Source organism: Mercenaria mercenaria, chromosome 10 (assembly GCF_021730395.1).
Source record: "Mercenaria mercenaria strain notata chromosome 10, MADL_Memer_1, whole genome shotgun sequence".
Classification (NCBI taxonomy): domain Eukaryota; kingdom Metazoa; phylum Mollusca; class Bivalvia; order Venerida; family Veneridae; genus Mercenaria; species Mercenaria mercenaria.
In genome coordinates, this window is record NC_069370.1 from 49,673,801 (window position 1) to 49,700,302 (window position 26,502).

The 26,502-nt window shown below is 33.4% G+C and overlaps 2 protein-coding genes across 2 annotated transcripts; one reads left to right on the forward strand and one right to left on the reverse strand.

Annotated features, from left to right (window-relative positions):
- Nucleotides 1-3,154: 3,154 nt before the first annotated feature.
- Nucleotides 3,155-4,177, forward strand: LOC123526696 (uncharacterized). Its single transcript, XM_045305942.2, has one exon. The coding sequence runs from the start codon at nucleotides 3,155-3,157 to the stop codon at nucleotides 4,175-4,177; it is 1,023 nt and encodes a 340-aa protein (XP_045161877.2).
- A 14,036-nt stretch (nucleotides 4,178-18,213) lies between these two features.
- Nucleotides 18,214-25,570, reverse strand: LOC128559915 (uncharacterized). The gene is made up of 7 exons (XM_053553048.1): nucleotides 25,412-25,570; nucleotides 24,553-24,715; nucleotides 23,940-24,129; nucleotides 23,104-23,299; nucleotides 21,532-21,642; nucleotides 19,529-19,638; nucleotides 18,214-18,440 (listed from the first exon to the last, which is right to left on the reverse strand). The coding sequence occupies exons 1-7, from the start codon at nucleotides 25,506-25,508 to the stop codon at nucleotides 18,264-18,266; spliced, it is 1,044 nt and encodes a 347-aa protein (XP_053409023.1). The 5' UTR covers nucleotides 25,509-25,570; the 3' UTR covers nucleotides 18,214-18,263.
- Between the last annotated feature and the right edge of the window lie 932 nt (nucleotides 25,571-26,502).

A 26,502-nucleotide genomic window follows, 5' to 3' on the forward strand; every position in this document is an offset into this window, starting at 1 on the left:
TTGCTGCACTCAGACTCACTGCCCTATAGTGATCTTTATTTGTGTAAATGTTTTTTGAAAATCCATCAATAGGTTACATAGAAAATTAAATCAAAATTAATGGGAAAAAGTCTGCTTTTACTGGGTACTGGATAAAGGGGGATAATATTACATGTGGTAAAGTTTATGCGCTAATTTATAATTATGTGAGGTTTTGTGATTCTAGTTAAACTACTTTTTAAATCATTTTAACAAATCATGGAAAAAAACTATGCTTTCACTAGGTCCATGGGAACAAGACCTATCTGAGGACAACATCGCTTGGCTATTCAACAGCTCTTTAAATTTAATGATTTTATTATGTAACAAGAGCACAGCCTTGCGGATGCAGATGCTCATCTGATTTTGTTGTCTCTATATAATAGAAATATTCTCCTACCCATGATTTTCTTAGTCCAAAAGGGGCCATAATTCTTGCAAAAAGCAATGTAGAGTTACAGTACTTGCTGTGCAGAGTCAACTTTTGGTGGCGAATAACTGCCCCAAGTTTAAAATCAAAAGCTTTGATCGTTAAGGAGAAAAGTTGAGCGAAACATAAAACTTAACCAAGACATCTGATATTTTCTAAGTCCAAAAGGGGCCATAATTCTTGCAAAAAGCAGGATTGAGTTAGGTTTCTTGTTGTACAGGGTCAACTTTTGATGGTGAACAAGTGTTGCAAGTTACAAAGCAATAGCTTTGAGAATTTAGGAGGAAAGTTGACCTAAACATAAAACTTAACCAAGAAATCTAATATTTTCTAAGTCCAAAAGGGGCCATAATTCTTGCAAAAGGCTTGCCTCAATAATTGCTAGGCATTCTCGGTAAATCTATGACATACTTTATATCTCTATCCTCTGTGTCGGTACTCTGTCTGTTCAGGGCTTCCAGGAAATGATTTTTGAATAGCTGATGGACATGGCATAATTGACAAGTCCAGCACTGACTTCCCGCTGATGTCTTTGACACGCTTTTTTTTCTATGCGCAACATAAAAGGAATGTAAATATGATTTTTAGACATTTAAATCACTGAACAGGTTAAACAAAACTGATAACGGATCTTATAACTACAAAAAATTAAAGGTCACAAAAGGAAACAGCCTTAATTGTTGACCAATGCCTACAGTTAGATCTGAGCCTTGTACGGTAATCCCTGCTAGAAGGAAACGTACCAAAATTGTCAACAAAAATCCGACATATATAAAAAAAGGCAGCCTTTAGTAGAAATAAGTAGTTTAAGTATATTCCAAAAAGTATTAGCAATACAAACACTTAGACTGAACATTTCACAAAGAAAATTTCAAGAGTATGTCGAAACATAATTCTAGCAATATGAATAACATTGATGATGCACATATGTATAGTTATATCTGTCGAAAGACCGAAAAATGTGGGTAGGTGTTTTTTGTTGTTGTTGTTGTTGTTTTAAATATTGTAAGCCAGTCAGTAAAAATGAGGTGATATATGCACAGATAAACTACCATGTACAAAGTTTTTAATACTAAGCATTGCACATCAAGTACACGAGCGGACAACGCTGCAATCAAAACATTTCCACAAATGTTAAGCCATTTATAAATTTCAAAAATATCTATTACACAACAGCTTTGTATGCACATTTAAAAGTGTTGTTACTGTATTACATATTCATTCAATTTTGATATTTATGCACTGCCATTTATGCCGTGATGGTTTTTTTCTAAAATGTATTTTTTCAAAAATACTGTCGGGTCAGGAAAACGCCTTCAAAAATGACAAATGCTTTCATTTAAGAAAATATCAACATAATTATTCCTGTTGCAACGAGAGAAGGTGTCGGCCATTTTTCTGTGCACGTCATCATTTTAAGTTACGTGATTCCCCTCTTTGACGTTCAAACGGAATATTGACATTTTACGTTTCATATATAAATAGATATGAATATGTTTTGATATCTTTAATTTATACTTGTATGATGTATGCTCAGCACATAACATTCTATAAGATTAAAGTCTGCGAAACGTATATAAATAGTCTAGGCAATATAACTTTCAAACATGTGGTTTTGAATATGATATTTAACCATTATCATACAACCAAACAGAAAAAAACATGTATCTTACTTTTAAAATCATCTCTTTAACACGAAAATTAGATGCAATGCTTTAAAAATGGCAATGTGGCATAATGGTGTTTTTTATTAGATATACCAAAATTATATCCTGTTCGTTACTGTTAAGAAACATTTTAATTGTGCTTAATGAAGGCAAGTCATTGTGTTCTCCGTCTTCAGCAAGAGTTCAAAACTTGTTTACAGCTTCAAAACCGAATAAGCCATGTTTTTCTTCGGATAAAGAAGCACACATGTTGGTGTTTTCAATAAGATCAGCTGATCGCTGTCTGCAATCCATCCTTGGTTAGTCTGTATCTTTAGTGGGTTTAATTAGAAGTATTGCTACTGTGTGTTGTGCCAAAGAGAAACGCTGCAGCAAGCGAGAGTCAGCTATTGTCAATGAAACAAAAATGAAATGCATACAACATAATAAAGGCTAAAAATTCCTATTTAAAAGTTATTCATTAGATCTTCTATGATACCAACAAAATTGTATAAACTGTCATCAGTGTCAAATTTTATAGCATTTAAATTTTAAAAATTAAAGAAAAACTGTACAATATGTCACGCGCATGAGCCAAGATGGTTAACAAAACCTGACTAATGACAGCGAGCTCAACTTTTGAAATCATTCAGTCCAATACTATCATAGAAAACAACAAACATGCAAAACTTTCACTAAATTTTCTTAGGTAGGAAAAAGGTCAAGGTTGCGAAAAACGCGGAAGCGGTGTTTTACTTTCTCTCAGCTAAACAAGAATTTATCTTTTTTTCTAGTGAGTTAAATTAGTAGAAACTTGTATCAAAAGAGAGGTTTTGAATCAAGGAATATAACTATGGATTGATTTTTTGGATTGTTTGAAGAGAAATGTATTTAATTGGAATATAAAAATTTGGATAAATCGAATGAAAATGTAAGCACGAAATTCACGGGATTTTGTGAAGGGATACCATTGACAATTGACAGATATTGACAGGTATTTTTATACTGTGTTTTCACGTCAAAATAACACATAAACATACAAATAAGCTTAAAATCCATAATGCCACAAACCAAGAATAGAATATCTTCCGCGTCACAGAAACAAAGAAAAAGTGTAGAAGAAACGGTCGGTGAGACGGACTCTCCTGAGGTTCTCTCCCCTGCACATAAATCAAAACAAAAAGGTCCAACAGATGTAAAAGATGGTCAGACAACAATTGATAAACATTTAAAACCTACTGAAAACTTTAAAAACGAGAATATAGAGGAAACGCTGAAAAATGTGTCAGAAAAACTGAATAAACTTGCTTCACAAGCGTTTATTGAATCAAAGCTTAAAGAAATGGTAACAGAAGAATTCCTTAGTACAAAACTAAAAGAGTTAGAAAAAGAAGTAAAATGTCAAGTCAAGAAAGAACTTGAAAATGTGAATAAACAGGTAAATGAATTGAAAGATAGGGTCACGAAGGCGGAAAGGTCTGTGTCTGATCTCCGTAATACAGTTTCGGATATGGAAATTGCCATGGAAAATATGCAGACAAAAACTGCTTATATAGTGGAGGAGAACAAAAGAATGAAAGAACAACTTCAGGAGCGCGAAATAAAGCTAACTGTTCAGTCAGAACAAATAAATAACCTGGAGCAGTATACCAGAAGAAACACTGTCCGATTGTACGGGTTAGAAGACCAAAATAAAGATGAAACATTCATGGAAACCGCAAAAAGAGTTGCAAAGTTGGTCAATGAAAAACTTAACGTCAAAATATCAACTGCTGATATTGACATAGCTCACAGAATTGGGAGGTTTTCAAGTGACGCCAACAGACCAATTATTTGCAAGTTTGTGTCTCGTTTCACAAAACACGATGCCATTAAGGCGCGAAGACATTTGAAAAACTCAGCTATAGTTATTAGAGAGGATCTGACCCACCAGAACGCAAAACTACTTGAACACACAAGTCCTCAGGACAAAGTGAAAACGGCATGGTCAGACAATGGTAAAATAATAGCCCTTCTCAAAAACAACAAAAAGATTGTCGTTGATGGGAAGACTGACTTCAGTAAAATAGTAGTTTCTGAATAATGTACGTGTAGAAGTGGGTGCAAAGGTTAACAGGTTAAGACCGATCTTTCCATGTTTTAAACTATTACCATTTTCCTGTTTGAAACTTTCGATGCGTGAGCATGTTCATACATTTGAAACTATTATAATTTACAATTTTCACATTTAAAAACAGTTTTGCATAACAAAACATTTAAAGTTTTATTACTCATCATAGAGACCATCTTTATGTATTTTCTTCTTCTTTTTACAGCCACACTAACTAAATTGCTGTACTCGTATATTGCACTTTCTACATTTACTTTTTACTTTTTTCTAGGATTCAGCCAGTTTCTGAAATGATTTTACTATCATTATTTTTTTTTTATTATTATTTTCCACGTTTAAAAATAAAGATTTGGTAATATTTGTTATAACGAGTATAGAGTATTATGTGTGACACTTAATAATTTTATTGCCTAGTCATAATAGATCAGTCAATTTACAGTGTTGATTTACTATTTTCTGTTTTGATTTTTGAGCACGTGCGTTTGTTTATATTTACTGTGTATTACGCACCAGGCATTGGGGAAATCCGAAAATTAGAGTGTTTTGATTGGCCGCCAAGTTATGCTTCACCGAAAATAGCTACCGCGCTTTTGTGACGAGCGATGGCTCCACCTGCCAAAACAGGTTTTGCAGGTACCCGTCTCTAGTTTATTTAATAGGAATAACATAAAAGTAGTGGATGTTTTTGTTTGAGTAAAATAGTAACATTGTCAACATGTGATGTTTCCGGCTTAATGTATTCAATATTTTGCACGGTTTAAAAAGAACTTAAAATATGCGTAACTAGTTTTAGAACATACAACACAAATATTGGCAGATGGATTGCACCCGCTGTGATCAAATGCAATATTTTGGCCTCATAATTAGTTATGAACAGAATGGATGCCTGGTGTTGTATTTTTTTTATATTATGTATTGCGTATGTGTAAAAAGTTACCACACGTTCACTATACTATTATATGTACACATATCATGGATTTTATTTCACTTTAATAGGTTCTATAAGATATGAAGTATAGCATGCTAAGGTTGACCTGAGTCATTTGCATATTCTGTGACCTCTTTCGGTAATCGTTGATTTCACCTGTATTAAATTCCTTTCTTGCGACAATAATAAGCGTGACTCAGTGGTTGAATAAAATAGTTTAGTGAACTGTACACTGGTCAACCTTGCAGTGCGATACTCATTTTTTGGAAATGAAATATTTGTAAAACATAGAGCCGGATACATGTCTTGACTGTAAATGATTAACTAATATATAGTAGTAGTCCCATTTTTGTTTCGGACTAGCTCTATTTGATAAATTTGAAAAACGTAATACATTATAAAACCTAGATTTTTACCAGTTTCTCTTCAACAATTTGAAACTTTAATTATATTTAAACTACATAAGAACACCGATGACATTTTATGCGGATGGTCTGGTCTGGGAGGGGGATTTTTGATACATACAAGAACCGTAAATCCTTTGTATAATTCCCACCAAGATAGCAATTGTAGTGTAAAATATAAAGGGTTAAATGTGTAATACTGTCTCTATAATATCATTGAATGTTCAGGGTATGGGCGACAAAAATAAACGGAAAGATGTACTTAATCTCTTAAAAAGTAAAAGTTACTCCATTTGTATGTTGCAAGATACTCATTTTACAGAGGTGGAAGAAAAATATATAAGAAGTCAATGGGGCTACGAATGTTTTTTTAGTAGCTACAGTAGTCAATCTCGGGGTGTTGCAACTCTTGTAAACAATAACTTCGACTTTAAATCAATTAAAAGTGAACGGGATAAGGGAGGTAATTTATTAATCTTAAATTGTAAAATTTGTGATAAAGATATTACGTTGGTAAACATATATGGTCCAAACAGAGACAATCCAACTTTTTACCAGGAGGTGTATGATAAATTGTCCAGTTATAATAATTCTCTTTTCATTTTGGCGGGGACTTTAATTTAATTCTTAACCCGGAAGTAGATTCGTATAATTATGTTAATGTAAATAACCCTAATGCCAGAGATAAAGTAACAAGTATAATGTCAGATTTTAATCTTATAGATTGCTGGAGAGAGAATCACTTAGAAAATTACGAAAATACATGGTTCAGGAGAAATCCAGTTAAAAAAGCAAGACTGGACTTTTTTCTTATAACGGATACACTGTTTACGGATATAGAAAGTACTAAAATATTACCCGGATATCGGACAGACCATTCTTTAGTTTTTATTTCATTAAAATTTGGTAAATTTAAAAAAGGAATATCATACTGGAAATTTAATAACTCTCTGTTAAAGGACACTACTTATGTAAAGGAAATAAAAAAGGTTATAGAAACCATAAAATCTCAATATGCAAGAAATTCGCTTGAAACATATAATGACATAAATAATGTGCCTTTGCAAAAATTAACATTTAGCATAAATGATCAGCTGTTCTTTGAATCTTTGCTTTCAGCAGTTAGAGGAAAAATCATTTCATATGCATCCCATAAAAAGAAATTAGAAATTGATAAAGAAAATTCCATTGAGAAAGAAATTGAGAAAATAGAAAAACAAACAGTTATTAATTATGATTTATTAGATAGTAAAAAGAGGGAACTTTTAGATTTGAGGAATAAAAAATGGAAGGAGTTATGGTAAAATCAAGAGCTAGATGGATTCAAGAAGGCGAAAAACCGACAAAATATTTTTGCAATTTAGAAAACAGAAATTATGTATCTAAGTTCATAAACACATTAAAAACGGAAAATGGGAAAATTTTAAACACACAGGAAGAAATACTGACAGAAAGTAAACAGGTTCAAAACCAAATAAGCCATCTTTTTCTTCTGATAAAGAAGCACACATGTTGGTGTTTTCAATAAGATCAGCTGATCAAAATGGGAAAATTTTAAACACACAGGAAGAAATACTGACAGAAAGTAAACAGCTTCAAAACCGAATAAGCCATCTTTTTTTCGGATAAAGAAGCACACATATTGGTGTTTTCAATAAGATCAACTGGTCGCTGTCTGCAATCCATCCTTGGTTAGTCTGTATCTTTAGTGGGTTTTCCCGAAATTAGAAGTATTGCTACTGTGTGTTGTGCCAAAAAGAAACGCTGCAGCAAGCGAGACTTTATAAAGCCACTGACACGGAAGATGTATCTTTACATGATTTATTTAATAATATACAAGTTCCAAAACTTTCCGAAAACGAAAAGAAAAAATATCCATCGAGGGAGAACTAACATACACAGAAATGCTAAATAGCTTAAAGAGAATGTCCAATAACACTAGTCCAGGGAATGATGGTTTCACTGTAGAGTTTTTTAAGTTTTTCTGGAATGAGATAGGCATATTTTTGTTAAGGTCTATTAATTATTCATACTCTGTTGGAGAACTTTTTATCACACAGAAACAAGGAGTAATAACATGTATACCAAAAGGCAACAAAGTTAAATCTCTTTTAAAGAACTGGCGACCTATTTCTTTGTTAAATGTGTCCTACAAAATCGCATCCGCTTCCATAGCCTTTAGAATAAAGAACATATTGCATAATATTAATAATGAAGACCAAACAGGATTTTTGCCAGGTAGGCTGATGGCAACTAACATTAGGCTATTGTATGACATTTTGTTTTTTACAGAAAAATATAACATCCCTGGTCTTCTACTACTAATAGACTTTGCAGCAGCTTTTGATACAGTATCATGGAGTTTTATGGCGAAAGTTCTCGAATTTTTCAATTTTGGTCCATCAGTCAGAAAATGGATTTCGTTATTTTATATTAATATTGAATCATGTGTAATAATTAATGGTCATATGTCAGACTGGTTCTTCTTGCAAAGAGGCTGTCGTCAAGGTGACGCTTTGTCGCCCTACCTATTCATTCTTTGTGCAGAAATTCTTGCAGTTTTACTAAGAAATAACCCAAATATAAAAGGTATAAAAAGACACGGTAAAGAATATATTATATCTCAGTATGCTGATGACACAAGTCTTACTTTAGATGGCTCCCGAGAATCATTAATAAACACAATGTTAGTTTTAAAATTCTATGGCAGAATCTCCGGCCTTAATATAAATACAGATAAAACAAAAGTTATATGGTTTGGAGCACGAAAGTATAGTCCAATGGTTCTCTGCCCAGAATATAACTTATCTTGGGAAAACACTGTTTTTACTGTACTTGGGGTGAAATTCTCTGTTAATCTGAAAGACATGGTAAGTATTAATTATGATGCTAAAATTGAGGAAATCAAAAGGCTTTTCTCTTGCTGGTCAAAAAGAGTGATCTCACCATTAGGAAAGCTTGTTGTGATAAAAACATTGGCTCTCGCCAAACTAAACCATTTAATCTTAGCAATACCTACTCCTTCACAAGAAAAACTTAATATAATGCAAAGGTTATTTTTCAATTTTCTTTGGAATAATTCTAAAGATAAAGTAAAACGAAGCACAATTACACAGGAATACAAATACGGTGGCCTTAAAATGATTGATATTAAGACTTTTGTTCATAGTTTAAAAGCCACTTGGTTAAGACGTTTGTTAGACATGAATAATAAATTCAGTCATTTGGTTGAATATATTTGTCCGGCTTTACAAGACATTTATAAATATGGCTCGGACTATACAAAAAGAAAAATGCTTCAAGAGCAAAATCCTTTTTGGAAAGATGTGTTATCTAGTTATCTTTCTCTAACGTTAAATATAAATCCCACGTGCAGTAGCCAATTTAGCCGTTTATCTGTGGTATAACCCAGGTATTAAGGTCGGAGGTCAAGTGTATGTTATAGAAGATGGCTTACAAAGGGTGTATATTTTTTAGGCGATCTCATTAATGCCGAAGGAAGTTTCTTCACATATTACGTCTTCATTTCCAGTTATAACATTAGGACTAATTTTCTAGAGTACAATGGCCTTTTGGCATCCGTCAGGCGTTTCCTCGAAGTGAAGGGTAATGGATACTTACCTGTAAAAAGCTACAATCCGCTTATACCAATAAGTCTTGCTTTGTTAAAGAAAGATAATAAAGGTTGCAGATCAATCTATTAGCAGATAAACAAGAGCTGTCCGTAAGACAGCCAAGCTCGACTTTTCGAAATGTTGTCACAGAAGCAGGAAATTATTACCCAAAATGTTAAATATCAAAAGAGTTTTAAGTTCGAAAGGGGACATAATTTGACCAAAATGCATATCAGAGTTATGGGACTTGATGCTATCAACTAGTTTTATAACCCCGAAGAAACATGTTAAGTTTCAATTCAATATCTGCATTAGTTTTGGAAATAGTAACTTGCATGTAAACTTTAACCAGAATTTTCTAAGTCCAAAAGGGGGCATAATCTGCTCAAAATACATGTTAAGAGTTATGGAACTTGACCCAGTGAGGTTTGTAATTGACCTTGGAAAAGAATAAATAAGTTTCAAAGCTATATGCCTTTTGGTAATAGCTGTATGTACTTGCACGCAAAACTTTAACCAGAATTTTCTAAGTCTAAAAGGGGGCTTAATTTGCCCAAAATACAAGTCAGAGTTATGGGATTTGATTCTATCAACTAGTTTTATAACCCCAAGGACACATGTGAAGTTTCAATTTAATATCTGCATTAGTTTTGGACATAGTAACTTGCATGTAAAACTTTAACCAGGGTTTTCTAAGTCCAAAAGGGGGCATATTTTGGCCAAAATACATGTAAGAGTTATGGGACCTGACCCAGTGAGGTAGGTAATTGATCTAGAAAAAGAAAAAATAAGTTTCCAATCTATAAGTCTTTTAGTAATAGCTGTATGTACTTGCACGCAAAACTTTAACCAGAATTTTCTAAGTCCAAAAGGGGGCTTAATTTGCCCAAAATGAAGGTCAGAGTTATGGGACTTGGTGCTATCGGCTAGTTTTATAACCCCAAAGACACATGTGAAGTTTCAATTCAATATCTGCATTAGTTTTGGAGATAGTAACTTGCATGTAAAACTTTAACCAGAATTTTCTAAGTCCAAAAGGTGGCATAATTTGCTCAAAATACATGTTAGAGTTATGGAACTTGACCCAGTGAGGTTGGTAATTGACCTAGAAAAAGAATAAATAAGTTTCAAAGCTATATGCCTTTAAATGATAGCTGTATGTACTTGCATGCAAAAACTTAACCAAAGTGTGACGCCGACGCCGACGCCGACGCCAGGGTGAGTAGAATAGCTAGACTATTCTTCGAATAGTCGAGCTAATAAAAAGGGAGAGTACCCAAAATCATTTCTAAAATGGCAAAATGAGTTAATCAATTTACAAGTTAATAATATACCTAATTATTCAATATATGACATCGTTTTTACTAAAGACCCAAAATTAATTTGGTTTCAGTATAGGATAAACCATAGAATTTTAGCCACAAACTATTTATTAAAGAAAATGAATATAACTGGTAATGACAGCTGTACTTTTTGTAACAATTTCCAAGAAACCATAATACATTTATTCTGGAACTGTGAGATAACCAAGCTTTTTTGGACCCAACTATTAAATTATATAAGAAATAAATGTAACATTAATTTAGCAGAATGGAATCCTTCAGATATTTTGTTCGGTAATAGAAAGTTCGATGTACCTATTAACATTATTCTGTTGCAGGCCAAACATTTCTTATATTATAACAAAATACAAGGTCAGATGCCATCAATCGATGTACTTAAAAGAAAAATGATCTCTTACTACAAAACGGAAAGATATATTGCTTTCAAAAATTTTGAAATGACTAAATTTGAAACTCTATGGGGAAAATATAAAAACCTTTTTCAAGAGTAATACATTGAAGCTTTTTCAGTGAAACACAAGGTTAAATAATTTCCAAAACACTATAAAACTATATAGAATATATATGAAAGAATATACTTGTAAGCTTTTACTGTTGACATTATGTTTCTTTTGTATCACATATAAGATGCCCCCTCTACGTGTCCAGACCAACCCAGGCTTTTCATTTTTCACTCTCTTTCGCCCGAAACTTGTTGTTTTTTGTTTTATATAAAATATTTACAATCACATAGTTTTTTGTTTCGAACTAAGGCCTTTTTATCTTCAAAATGCAGATTTTGTCTCTTTTTATTTTAAGTGAAATATTTTCCTACGCAAAAATGTCTAAATTAAATCGCTAGACAACGGAAGACAGTTTATAAAATTTAACCATTATAAATGTTATCTAATTTTTGTTTTTATCTAAAAAATGATTTGTCTAATTAACTAATATTATGCATATAACCTTTTTATGAAGTGCATAATTAAACAGATTAAGTAAATACATTTTTGTGTAGTTTAGCTGTTAAATAAAGAGCCACTTAAATTGTATATTAAGAAGGTATAAGTCCCTATTGTCAAAAAAAAAAAAATCCCCAAAAATTGTATTACAACAGTTCATTAGCTAATATGAATATATTTTAGTTGTAATAGTAATCATGCCAAATTTTGCCAAAATTAAAACCTTAGATATAAAATAAGCAGAATGAAATTACCACGATACAATAGGTAGCAATTAGTCGAGAAATTACGGAGAACCTTGCTTATCTGTAAACCAACATTTCTGTTAGAAAGCGGCACAGTTTTGAAATCAAATGTAAGCTACAGTTGTGTGACTTTCCATGTGAGGTCATCATACGACGCCAAAGACTGCTTGAAGCATTTCCTGCAGTAAATGCCGGACATATGCTTACATGCAAAACTTTCACCAATATTTCTAAGTAAAAGGTGGTACACTCTTGTCAAAATGTATAGTTGTCCCGTATGGTTTTCAGACACCTGCGAACATGCCAAACTTTTGTGATGCCAACGCCGACGAAGTTTGTTTGTTTTGTTGGGTTTAACGTCGCACCGACATGATTATAGGTCAGATGGCGACTTTCCAGCTTTGATGGTGGGTGGAGGAGGAACCCGTCTGTCCCTCAGTGCATTATTTCATCACGGGCGGGCACCTGGGTACAACCACCGGCCTTCCTTAAGCCAGCTGCATAGCTTCCTCACATGAAGAATTCAACGCCCTGAGTGAGACTCGACCTACATAAGTGTGAGGCAAGTGATTTGAAGTCAGCAACCTTAACCACTCGGCCGCGGAGACCCCCACTCCCCACCGACCACGTGGTAATAAAAACAATTGATCTATGTCAAATGATTGAAGTAAGAATTGGTTAAACTTTTGAAAAGACATCAAGTCCAAAGAAATTTGATAAAAATACCTATAATTTACTTCCTCCTTCTATTTTGAAGTTCAATGTTTACTTTGTTGAGATATTTTATGAGAACGTTAATATCCATTCAATTTAACATCTTAATTTATTTGTTGTTGATGCTTTATATTCCGTTTTAGCGAAATCATGATTGTTCTTCAAAAGAAGAAAACAAACACATGTATTGCTGCTAACACTACAAAGCAACAACCATTCGCTGAATCTGAAGAATGTTTTTTTCTTTTGGCAAATGATCTTTTGGAAGCACAGAATGCGATCACGCAAAATTATATCAGACTCGGTTTGATTAAGTCTCTTTATGGCAATGGAAAGTGCAACACCCATCAGCCCTCCTAGCTCTTGCTTAAACGGAATTATATTTATAGGTTATTAGCTTTGTATCGGGAAATATGCACGCGTTCTTCAGCGAAAATATTGCGCGACTTTAGGAGCGCAATATTCTTCCGCTAAAGAACGAGTGCATATTTCTCGATGCAAAGATAATAACCTTTTTATTACATACGCATCTACACTTATAAATATAATGTAAATATCATAAATATGTTCAATAGCCTGTATAGGATTGACAATACTGAACTAAATAGAAAAAAATAGTGCAACAACACACACTGAATTACGTCACGCACCCGATATGAAATTCAGGCGTCAGTGTATGGAAAAATATTGACGTTTCCGGTACCAGTGTAACTTAACGGGGAATAGAAACGAGTATGTAATAATAAAACGATATTGAATGGACTCAAAGGACCAGCAAAATATGAAAACACTGAATCCAAGTACTGTGAAACGTTTTATGGCCACCACACGGCACTTAAAATTACTGTAGTGATTGTTAATAAAATCTATAGGAAGATCCTTTTAAAGCATGCAATACAACGAAGCAAAATAAAGCAGACTCGGTTTGATTATGTCTGTTCATGAGACCCAATGAAAAGTACAACTCCCCTCACGCCCCAAAGTTCCGGATAAAGCAGATATCTATTAAGAAGATACTAAACGGACTCATTGGTCTCAAAGGACCGGGAAATATGACAACACTGAGTCCAGGTACTGGAAAACATTTTACGGCTGCCACATGGCACATAAAGACAGTCTTTTAATAGTTAATAAAATCTGCGAAAAGATCCTTTGGAAGCATATAACGCAACTAAGCAAAATATTACCAGACTCGTTCTGAATATGTTTGATTGTAAAAATTGATAAACATGTTTTTTCAGACAGACTAACCTACAGTTACCCTTTGATGTTTTACAGTTCGTAGTTTTAGATCTATACCTATCCTTGAATTTTGTTTACAGTTCAGAGGATAAAAAAGTTGACTATAAATGTGAAGAGTTTTGTGCTTTCTCTACTGGTCTATGTTTTACATTTTGTATATCCATATAACAATTAATCATTTTTCAGTACTATTGACAGTTCTTGAAAATTTGATAATACATATACGAAAAGACCAAACAGACATACAACATATATTAAGTGGTTAAATGAAGTTTTGACAGATTTGAACAACCTTTAGATCAATTAATTACCACATTGCTTGGAGGTGTAAATATGCCTCCTGATACTTAAAATACAGACCAAAAATGGTCATAAATCAGATCTTGTTTTATGACTTCTGATAATTCAAAAACATTTCAAGAGTTGTGCATCGAACGTTTCACACAGTATTTTGTAACTTATGAAGGTAAATAGAACATGTGTAATTTCATCATTGGCAGAATTCGAAACTTGCAAACTCTTGTACCAGCAAAAAGTGACTTATGTATAAAAATTTCCACTGTGTAGTTTTAAAGTAATCAATCCTTTCGACACATTGAACACAATACAAAGCCAAATCATAATAGACTCCTTTCTGATGATTCGGGCTATGAGAGAACCCCACTTGTGTTCCTAAGCATCTGCTTATGCGAAAATATGTTTTACAATACATGTTCCATTTAATGGATCCTTGACCTCAAGGCATCAAAAATATGACAATATTAATGCTCTTTTCACCAATGCAAATGTAAAGGCATAGCACAAGTCACACATGGATTTTAAATGCAAATATTATATATCAAAATAACTGAAAGTACTAATTGTAATATTTAGGTATGTGTACATAATAAGAATGTTACAATTCATCCATTGCAGATATATGTATTTCAAGTTTCATGGTAGAGGAAGACAGTCGGGCACCTGGGTAGAAACACCGACATTCCACATGCCAGTTGGATTGCTTCGTCACAGAAAGAATTCTATGTCCCAAACGAGGTTTCGAACAGGCAGCAGAGTAGGGTAAATATTTTATGTCAGTTACCTTACAAACCTTGCCATGGATGCTCCTCTGTCGTTTAAATGTTAGACTACACGAATTGAAGGCATTGTATAGTCATTAAAATTGAGCCTTATGTTAAAATCGTTATGTTAAAAGTCAGTAGCAATAGAACGAAGAAAATCATCACATTAACACATGACAGTGAAAAAACGTTTTGGTCCGTTCTAATTGCTTGAGAATGTTGCTTAAAAATGCGGTCGACTCTTTGGCTCAGTGGTAAGAGCATTGGACTAGCACCCAAGGCACCCGGGTTCGAATCCCGCCGCAGGCATTTTAGATATCAACATAAAATTCTATGCTCTTTGATTTGTTAATCAAAACAAGCCGTAGGATGGGGGGCTCGTCCGGGATACGGACTTTATCTTGTGCCGAAAGTGGCTCTTTCTATGCCAAAATGGATTACACTTCATATCTATGCTCTTTGATCTGTTACGGCTTAAAGTCGTAAGATTAGAAATAACAGTAACAACAGTTCCTTAGTGCAATCTTGTTTCTAAATCTTTATCCATCAAATAGATAAGAGTAAAAGTGTTAATATTGCGTAAATACCATAAAAAGTATCCATTGAAAGGAATGACGATTTTCAAAAGCAATGTGAAGAAATCAATGTAATACTGACTTGTCTTTTTGTAGCTATCTAAACTTTCATGTCGATATTATTTACATTTAATGGTAATTGCATATAACGCTATGGCTTGTTTCGTCTATTCGTTAACTGTCTATTGTGCCAGTTAACTTGTTGTTGTTGTTGTTGTTAGTTGTTGTAAAATTATTCCAAAGAACATATTCAGTGTATGGGATAAAACATATTCGTTATTATAGGCAGAACTACGGTATGTAATTTGATGATTTGAAAAAAGTGAAATAGAGCTACTGCAAAACAAAATATAAAATAAATAATAAGAAAAAGAAGGATAAAAGAAAAACTTGGGAAAACACTGTAAAACATAAACAAAATAACAAAATAATTCATTCAATGTCACTAGAATGATGTTGACTTATCAGTTGATTCCACTGGAGATAGGACACAAACTCACAAACAAACAGATAAATATCAATAAAATGTAGGCTGTGTACGACTGAAAAGTCATTTTTATTGACAAATGAAATATTTCTAACGTATGAATAAAATTCATCAAGACCGTATAATAATTCATTGTATACAGACTAACAAATGCAAATGCCTAATTATAGTATGTGGATGTGAATGATATACATGAATTTAAGTGCGATAACACCGTACGTACGGAAACGCGGAGATACGAGCAATGACGCGATAATATTTCACTTTTGCTTCGTGTTTTCTCATCTTCATATCGTATTATTCCAGCATCAGAGCTAGACATAAGAAAGGCCGACGCGAAAGTGTGATATTAACATCACACTATCGTAATTTCGTAATATCGCCATCGGGTCGAAGTGACAATAGTGCGGTTCTGCACGATAAGACAATGCGAAAACATGATAAGAAAGTGCGATGTAAATACAGCGTCAACAAGTTATTGCATTTTCTCATCTTGCCCTTACTTGTCTACAGGGAAAGCGGGCGAAACAACGATGACCGTACTTCCCATCAATATTAGAGATGCCGATATACTGACTGCTTTTAAAAGTCTGTTTAAACCGACTCCTTTCTACAAAACTATGCAACTGACAACAGTCAGCATTATTTTATTCTACAAATTAATTATACCGTGTCATAACATTCATATTTAGTTATATATGGCAGTTTTTATATCTTTAATCGTTTGGATCCTTGGAATGAATTCTTAACAGCACATTTGGACGCGAAACGAATTTTATATAAATGTAATGTAAATACTAATAATTTTGAAAAAATGATGATAACGATGTTACTGATAAGGATGATGATGATGAGGAGGAGGAGTATAATTTAGAAGGTCAGAAAGAGAAAAGTATTTAACAACTTTGAAGTTTATATACATCTTACGACTATTTGGATTAAAAATACATGTATAATGGTAGTCATGTTTCAATGTATTTCTATCACATTTTTTTCATGTATTTCAATCACATTCAAAACTTCACTTAAGAAGCCAGACTTACCATTGGTAAATATTCATAAATCTGATCTGATACACTGAATGAGGTTTATGTGAAAACGATTTATTTGTATTCGGAAAAATGGAGGAAGGCGTTAGTGTATATTCAAATATGCTTTTATTTTCATGGATTCAGTGACAGAAATTCGCTCACAATTCTAGAGAAGAACAAGTATGTATTGTTTATGCTATGCGTTTTGTTTGTTTGTTTTGTTGTTGTTTTTTTTTTAATAAAAATGTTATTTTGACTATCTTGTCCTGCAGTGATAATGTAGAATGTACAAGCGAATCCTTCTGCCAAAGGACACTCCGGAAGTTGTTATAAAATATATAGAGTGTGTATTTACAAAATGGTCTAATCCAGTTACAACAAACTTTTGTCGTATTAAATAAACAACTTCATTTTTTTTAACTCCATACTTTGTTGTGTGTTGTTCTGTGTCGTCGTTGGAGGTGATGGTGTTGGTGTCTCTACCTAATATTGACATATTTCACTGAAAATGATGAGCATAGTGTTTTCCTTTTGAATATATTGAGTAACTCTATTACTCTTACATTAAATGAGATCATGACCAGATTATTGTGAAACACGCTAAGTATTCCTTTTTTAATTGTGTCTTGCAGTACAGGCGGAAAAGTCCGAGGGTTTTTTAAAGCCACGGAGACTATACTATGCTCTCTAAATATTTGTCTTCATGCTGTTTCTCTTGTGTCCCTCTTGCTGCTTACGTATGACCTTATAGGTTGTCTTTTGATACATGAGCATTTCAGTTTTTTATATGATAAAAGTGTCACTGGTATCAATTACGTTTGATTTGGTTTCAACTGTTCTGGTGCTTTAGGGTATGTTGGAAATCGCAGTGGTGGGGTTTGTTGTACCAATCACCAGTTCATATAGATACGCAGTCCATATACATATATGATAAAAGCCTTCGTATTTACATTGCTTACCATACGGTACTTTAGCGCTTGAAACCATTTAGACTGCATTGCTTTTTCTAGGCAAAACTAATTATTACGATAGGTGTTCATTTATTTCCCAATGGAGAAAATATCTTATTTCTTTCCTTTTCAGTCAAGTATAAACTGAAAATTGTAAAGCGAATTCAGTTGCCGAAGGGTGTTTAAAGCCGACGTAAAAACATTGTTCTTAGCAAGTTATTTGTTTCGGAATAACATTATTCAAATGCCATGAATTTACAGAATTTTTCAGTGCAATACAAAACAATAGTCTCTGAATATTGACTAAATCAAGCTGCCAAGCTATTAGACACTAAGTGGAAGGACAAACTAGCATTCTGTATTAAACAATAGGTGTACAGTATTGGCTCGTCTTCGAATTACAGTTCATGTATATAACAACACTGTGCGTACCGATTCTTTATACCGATTCTTGAAGAGTAAAAAAGTAACCCGTCTGAATATGAGTTTATTGTATATTATTACTGAACATAACAGTAAAAATTTCAGACTGTAACCTTGCCCCAGTATTCCATGGCCATGTTTCTGGCGGTCTCTGGTATGTTCATCATTGAGTAAGGAACTACAGTCTTGTACGAAGTGTCATGTCCGTTCAGACGTACGGTGATATGCACATTGCTCAGTTGCATTTTGCTATTCATTGAAGTTGGGTCGAATTGGAGCTGGAAATTTCAAAACGATATCTACACGTAACACAAAATTACGATTACGATGGTTTGCTTAAATGATAAATAACTGCTATGTAATTTCAAACGTAAAATCAAAATTTTTTTATATAGTTTTCACATACGCGATATGCTTCTTTGGTACAGAAATTTTATATGCCTACATTTCAATAATACCTTTCCACATACTTATAAGAAAAAATATGTGGTTCGAAAAAGAATAACCTCTCTTGAAAGCCTCTCCTACTTTTCTGAACAATTTTGTATATTTTTTGTGAAAATCTAAAACAAAACGTCACCTGAGGGAAGGTCTCAAAACACTTTACATTTATTCTAAATACGAAATATATTATGTTATTACCAGAACATAGTTTTCCTGCTTTATGGTTCCATTTCAAAATTAAACGACTGCTTTTAAAACATCTAAGAGACATATTTTGATATTGTAAGTAGGTATATGGTATAAAGAAACTGTTGGTCTAACATGGCAGTGCAGCATAAACATAGTAAAGGATGAAATAACATTTTAAAAATGTGATTATGATTCACACTTACGCTATTTTTAGATGTGTAAAAAACGTTTTACATGCAGTCAGTTCAATACCTGTGTAATAGAGTTCCGCTTAAGCCGATGCTATGGGGCGTGAGGGGTATTGCACTTTCCATTACCTCTCATAAACAGGCTTAATCAAACCGAGTCTGCTATTATTCTGCTTGGTTGCAGTCTATGCTTTCAATGGATCTTCTTACAGCTTTTATCAATATTGCGCCGATTCTCTGTAATCGCAAGTCCCGAGTGATTCTAAATTATATTAACTATTTAATATATACGCTTCAAATCGATGTAGATATTTGTTTGCATTTTTTCAATTCCAGAGAAATAATCTAGATATGTCTAGATTTACTTTCAGTAAGTGTGATATCATTTTTGTCAATGCACTCCTTAACAAAGAAGATAATGACATCGATATTTTCGTAATTTCATGTCCAGAATTACAACATTATTTAAAGAGATAACAACGAAGTATGCAATAATACATAAAGGGTTATGCTGTTATCATGCCAAATACTAAAGTTGAACTGACCTTTGTAATAATTGGGTGTGCTTTATCTAGGGCACTGTCATATACCGCTTGGATTTTCTTTACCCGGTTGGTGATTGTTGTGTTCATTGAGACAATGTCGCCTCCACAAACTAAATCAAAGTATATCTTTATAAATATTGTGCGGTCACACGTGAAAATATAATCATGACTTTATCTATAATACATCGTGCTAAATTTTGCAATGCAGAATAAGTAAAATTAAAGGAAGAAGTAAATTGTGCATAATCTATATTGTACTAAGACCTTCATTTCAACACACTAGTTTCTTATTGTCTGCTGGCCTTATTCAAGGCCATATTTGGTTCGAGTGGGGGTAATGGCTCACCATTAATGGGCTTTGCTCCTCAGTGTGTTACATGTAAATGTCAATAATATATAAATTACTACATACACTGCTGTAGGATTAACTGAATTCTCCCTGGTTTTGTTGAAAGCAGTCATATATATTATCTTATCCATATATAGTCTTAACCTTTACTCTGATAAATATCTGAAATGGACTAGTCCATCATTCAAATTGGGCAGTACCATTTAATATTCAAAGGGATTTTCACTGAAAATTAACTGACTGGATAGCGAACAGTGCAGACCATGATCAGACTGCATGAACGTTCAGACTGATCTTGATCTGCACTGGTCTTAAATGCAGAATCTCTTGCCGTCAGCAGGCTAAAGGTTAATAATCAAGTTAGTGTAATCTGACTGTTTAAACATAAATTTATGTTATGTAGCATATCTAAGGCTATCGTATCTGAGAGTTTTTATCATATCAGATGGCAGACCTCAAGATAAGATTATGTGCCATTGGTCAATATTATAGCAAATAGTTCAGCGACCAAATTTTTCTTAACTTTAGTCTCACTCAGATATTATCTTTAGTTCAACCTACCTGTATATACAAAATATAGATATTAAAACTTACAGTTATGTATTTTTGTTATTTGTGTATAAAATACAAGAGTTATTACGCAAATATTCAAGAACACTGCCTTTGAATTTTGAATATAATCCACTGTGGGGAATCACATGATCAAAATAATCTCTAAACCAAAGTTATATTTTGAAGAACATGAATATTTTTCCTACCATGATAAGATATGAAATTTAAACATAGCCTAACATATGGCTAAAGAAAATTATTAAATTATTATGTAGTTGACAATAATGATAGATATCCTGTAATTACAAACACTAAGGAAAATAAGAAGTTTCAGTTTCTTGAAGTGTCCAGATAAGCAGAAGATGGTTGTGATTGAAATCTATGTAGTTTTAGGATACGTCTATGATATGCTATATTTTGGATTTACAGCAAAAGATCCTTCAATATTATCCCATATTATTCATAATTTTTTTTTTGGTTTAGAGATTATTTTTATCATGTGATTCCCCACAGTGTTAATCGCATACGTTGAATTTCAAATGAGGCAAGAGACAAAGCTACGATGTTTACATACTTGCAGAATGAGAGGGAAGAAAAGGAATAATGACGATAACTATTGGCATATAATCTGCATTTGGAAGGGTTTGAACCATAATAAAGAATTTCTCTACATGGTATTTATCTCTAACGTATTGAGTGCCAATAAACCTTTGATATATCGGCACATCAAAGTTGTCATCCTTTTATTATCGCGTTTAATCTGAGATAACATTTTCTATGTAAAAAGATTATTAAAATTTTGTTTAGGACCGTTATGGTTTTTCGGTTAATGGCTATATTTCATTTCAAAGATATATATTTAAGTAATGAATATGAATTTTATTGCAGAGAAAGAATATCCATTTGATATAGAAAAATACCTTTCGTATGCTGATGACCAAATAAAGTCGACTATTCATTATATTCGTACGTCATTATAACTTTCTGTGTAATCCTACAAACAACACTTGTCAGCAACGAAGAAATTAATATTCCCGGACAACGAAGGCGTAAAAAGTAAAGTGTTGGTCACATACAAAAAAGATATATGTAAGCGCCCTACCTGCTGTTATCATTTCTGCTTGACTAGGTAACAACAGTGGTCGGCATGAAGCACACTTTTCCATACATTGCCTCGCTTTAGCATCAATCTCTCTTTTCTTACCAAATATACCTGAAAAAAAAATACATGAAAAATTTACTTGCATAATCAGATGTACCTGAAAACTCAAATCACTAAAATTAGGCAGTGTAACTAAAAATACAAACTTCAAGTAGGAACTATTTATTTTAGATATATGTGTAGTTAACTGCATCAAAGTACAAGAACTGAAAAAATACTGAAATATCATTTTCCGAAAAAGAGTTATTTGAGCTGAAAAAAATGATCCCGGGTAAAATATTTGGAAAAAATGGAGACAACTCCGCTAAGACTTTTTGGTAGGCTTAGGTGGCTATTGACTTAAAACTCATGCAAATTATGCCCTTTTTACCTCTACGCAGGGGAAAAAGCATGCATTATTGCCACATGGATTAGTAATCTGAATACAAAACTATGTAAAGATCAAGTAAGTTAATGTCCTAAGGAAAGTGGGAAATTTTCGATGGTGACATGACGATGGTCAACAGACGATCTTTTTTAATGTCAAAACCCACAGAATTTCACAAGGTGAAATATGTTGAAAAGGTTACTGTTGGAAACAGAACAACCTCAACTACCCATATATATGCGTCAAAGTATGGGAAAATATCTAGAAATATAAGAAAATCGAAGAAATCAAATCTGAATACAAAACTATGTAAAGATCAAGTAAGTTAATGTCCTAAGGAAAGTGGGAAATTTTCGATGGTGACATGACGATGGTCAACAGACGATCTTTTTTAATGTCAAAACCCACAGAATTTCACAAGGTGAAATATGTTGAAAAGGTTACTGTTGGAAACAGAACAACCTCAAATACCCATATATATGCGTCAAAGTATGGGAAAATATCTAGAAATATAAGAAAATCGAAGAAATCAATTTCAGGACTGTTAGATGCATGACTGTGTTATTATGCAGAGCATTTAACATAGATAGTTGGTTTGCGACCAGCATGGATCCAGACCAGCCTGCGCATCCGCGCAGTCTGGTCAGGATCCATGCTGTTCGCTTTCAAAGCCTATTGTAATTAGAGAAACTGTTAGCGAACAACATGGATCCTGACCAGACTGCGCGGATGCTCAGGCTAGTCTGGATTCATGTTGGTCGCAAACCCACTATGTTGGTTTTCTCATGGCACGGCTCATATATGGTTTTAACTCCTAAACGTTTTTATCAATGTTACACATTTTCATAAAAAAAAACTAAATGATAATTCAAATCGAACATGTTTGTTTGTATATATATTGCATTTGTAAAATGTCTTATATACGACTGGATATCACATACGTATAGAGATACATAAAGCTTGCACTGATAATAACAATCCCTAATTATGTAGTAAAATGCTTTACTTTAACGAAGATATTTTAATGTGAATGTTAGAAAAGATGGCTTTTGAAAGTTTGTGTGAACTGTCCTTCATGACGACCTGAGTCTTCTTTGAATGCTCAAACCGGACTACTTCACATGACTTTAAGGTATAACACTTACCTCCGATAGCATGCCCAATGCTACTGCCAACGTGTTCAATAGCGTGACCAGCATCTTTGATACTGTCAGTCAAACCGTTACCAAGATCTGTGAACCCATCACCAAGAAGTCCAGCTGTATCTATAACAGTGTTTCCAGCATCAACAAAGCTACCACCAACTTTGTCTAGTCCATCTTTTAACGTATTGAAGGCAGACTGGAATTAATTTATAATATAAAGTACCGGTAAATATAAATGTGGTAAGCGTTATGGTCCTCAATAATTTAATTTTGCCATATATGCGCTAAAACTTGTATATGTGAAACAATGTTTATAGAACAAAAATAGTCTTATAAATATATACATGTAATAAAAGCGTTTTATCTTATTTAAGTTCATCTATCCTACTAAAAGATATAGTTTATTTCTGATAGGCAGTTTGTCGTGACTAATATATTACGTTACGTAAAATCGTACCAAGGGAAAAGCATAGTTTTAGCTGACAAAGGTGTTTCCTCTATACATTCCGTGTCCGTTAATTGCGTTTAAGAAGGCAATAAAACAATAATATTGACTAGTTTTGACTTCATACAATACCGTGGAAATTTTGAAATTAAGGAAGATTCATATCAAGTTGCATTACGAGGAAAATGTACTCGAGATATACCTGACCTCATAAATTGACCAGACACACATCGTACTCGTTACCAATTTCAACTGAACAATTTGTAATAGAAAATAATAATGATTAATTTCCTTTACAATTTTTAAATAATATAAGGTTGATCAAACTATACAACTGGTGGGATTTTGTTGGTACCTTTTGTAAATTTAATACTGACATCTAAAACTTTACCGAAAAGCCATCAAAAACTTTTCCGGTAGTGGCAGATCCTAAATCTTTCATCGAATTTACAAAGCCAGCGGCCTTGTCACCTAAGAGATCAACGGCATCCCCCAGCTTTCCAGCCATGTCATTCAGTGGACCTTCTAAATATGTGTAGGGATTGGCAAGATTAAGGTAATCGGTAAATGACGGAGATTCTCTGAAAGGGAAATGAGTTCCTGCCATTTCAAAAACAAAATCATACATGATCATATACAAATTGTGTTTTAGTAAGATATGTTCAGAAATTTTAGCTCTGTAAGAAGCTTACAGAAATGTTTGCATAGCGGTTTACTCTTAGGCTGTAACAAGGACCTTTTAACTGAGACATAAAATAAACACAAGTTTAAAACCACATGTAAACTGGTAAAAATCTAATCAGTTTTGAACGATCAAATTCGGGTGTTAATTATGTTGTTGCAATGTATATAATATAGTTCAGGGGGCTTCCATGGCCGAGTGGTCAATGTAGCTGACTTCATATTCCTTGCCCTTTACCGATGTGGGTTCGAGGTTAAGGTATTGAATTCTTCATGTAAGGAAGTCATCTTGCTGGTTAAACAAAAACTATCAATAATCTTACTGGCATGCTGACTTTGCACAGCTTTTACATTCGTTCGTCTTTGTCTGTATTTTTGGTTTACAGCTGTCCATTTTGATTTTAAGTTGTTTACTCATGTCTACGGTCGCATTCATTTCCAGGGCAACTTTGTCTAACAGTGTTTGTCGGAATAGTTGCATAAAGGCTGGATATGCAAATAGAAAAAAAAAAATTGTGCCCCGATTAAAAGAAATTCAAAACCACTTAAACGAGGCCTTCTTTTCACCAACATTGCTTATTCATTAGTCTTTTAATTACAGAATTTTAAATGTTGCTTTTGATTGGAATTTACATTTATCAGGCCCTCGCGATTTGTTTCAACACTGACCAGCTTATAAGGTAAAATAGAAAAAACTTTTATTTTAAAAAGCTACATTTTAGGAAGGGAAAAAGAAATAAAAAGTCATATGCTGTAAACTCGGTTTTTATGAAAATATTTGTTTAATTGTAAATACGAAAATGCCTTACATATTGATCAAAATAGCTGCTGTAGATAAAAGACAAAAAAATGGATTCTGTCCTGTTCTCTGTTGTTTTTTTTTACAAATACTTATACAGAAATTTTCTCATTTTCCCACTTTTATCTTTGCATATACTTTTGAAAACTTACAGCAAGTCCATGATTCAGATTAACATCGTCACAAATAATGTTTATGCAACATACTACACGAATACAGATTTGCAGTCAACAGACTAGGGGTAATACACATGGTATTGTCTCCCATGAACAGACTAGGGGTAATACACATGGTATTGTCTCCCATGAACAGACTCAATCAGACTGATCTGTTATTATTGTATTTCATGAAATAACACATGTATCAATTAAAATCAAAATTACTTTGTAGAGAAAATGAATCCATAGTCTGTAAACCTCTCCTCTCCACATCAGCGCCATTGGCCAGAACAAAACCTGCTAGTAAAACTGTCAGTATCATATTTCCCTCCTATGTACAGTCCTTTTTCGTGTTCTAAACTGATCTGAAGTCACTTCAGTGTTCCATTCCTTATCTCTCTTATCAGTATCTACATTTGTTGCTATATTTAACCTCATGAAGATTGGTGTTAGCAATATACATGTAGTTTTACTCAAGCTATTTTAAGTGTTTTCTTTCAACTCTGTTAAACAGGCTAAGTAACTTCGATTGTCACTGTAATCTTTTTATTATGAAGTTACTTCCATATACTGGTGTTGTTTTTTAATTATTTTTTTTCAACTTTATGTTCTATTTCAATGATACATAAGCGGCGTATTTATTGTCAAATAGTCCAGCCTGACAGTTTATTTGAGTCATAATGAACTTTCTACAAAAAGACACAATTACTGTTCTTCTAACATGAATATTTTTAGTACTAGGCATATTTAAAGTGTACTTACGTTAGCCTTAAGTTAGTCCTGCTGTAGCATAACTTTATATCCTTTTTAGCCCAAAACCATTCTATTTCTACAGTTTGTTATCATTCCCCTGTAGTATTTCCAATCTGAAAGATATTTTTTTTCTGAGCAATTGCACATTTTTGTAAATCGTCACTAGAAAGTACTCCGTTTGAGATGTACTAGTATTTATTTATTTATTTTATTTTGTTGGGTTTAACGTCGCACCGACACAATTTTAGGTCATATGGCGACTTTCCAGCTTTAATGGTGGAGGAAGACCACAGGTTCCCCTCCGTGCACAATTTCATCACGAGCGGGCACCTGGGTAGAACCACCGACCTTCCGCAAGCCAGCTGGATGGCTTCCTCACGTGAAGAATTCTACGCCCCAAATGAGGTTTCGAACCCACATCGATGAGGGGCAAATGGTTTGAAGTCAACGACTCTAACCACTCGGCCACGGAGGCCCCGTACTAGTATTTAACACCTTACCAATATATAAACAAAAATTTCATGATAAAACCCTGAATATCAATCATACTTGTGCAGGCCGTT

What these genes read in the sequence shown, in the direction of transcription:
- LOC123526696 (XM_045305942.2), top strand. Translation starts at nt 3,155, where the DNA reads ATGCCACAAACCAAGAATAGAATATCTTCCGCGTCACAGAAACAAAGA.
- LOC128559915 (XM_053553048.1), bottom strand. Translation starts at nt 25,508, where the DNA reads ATGATACTGACAGTTTTACTAGCAGGTTTTGTTCTGGCCAATGGCGCT. An exon ending in CATTGGGCATGCTATCGGAG is followed by an intron (nt 21,643 to 23,103) that starts GTAAGTGTTATA and finishes TTTTTTTTTCAG; the next exon opens with GTATATTTGGTAAGAAAAGA. An exon ending in CACACCCAATTATTACAAAG is followed by an intron (nt 18,441 to 19,528) that starts GTCAGTTCAACT and finishes TGAAATTTCCAG; the next exon opens with CTCCAATTCGACCCAACTTC.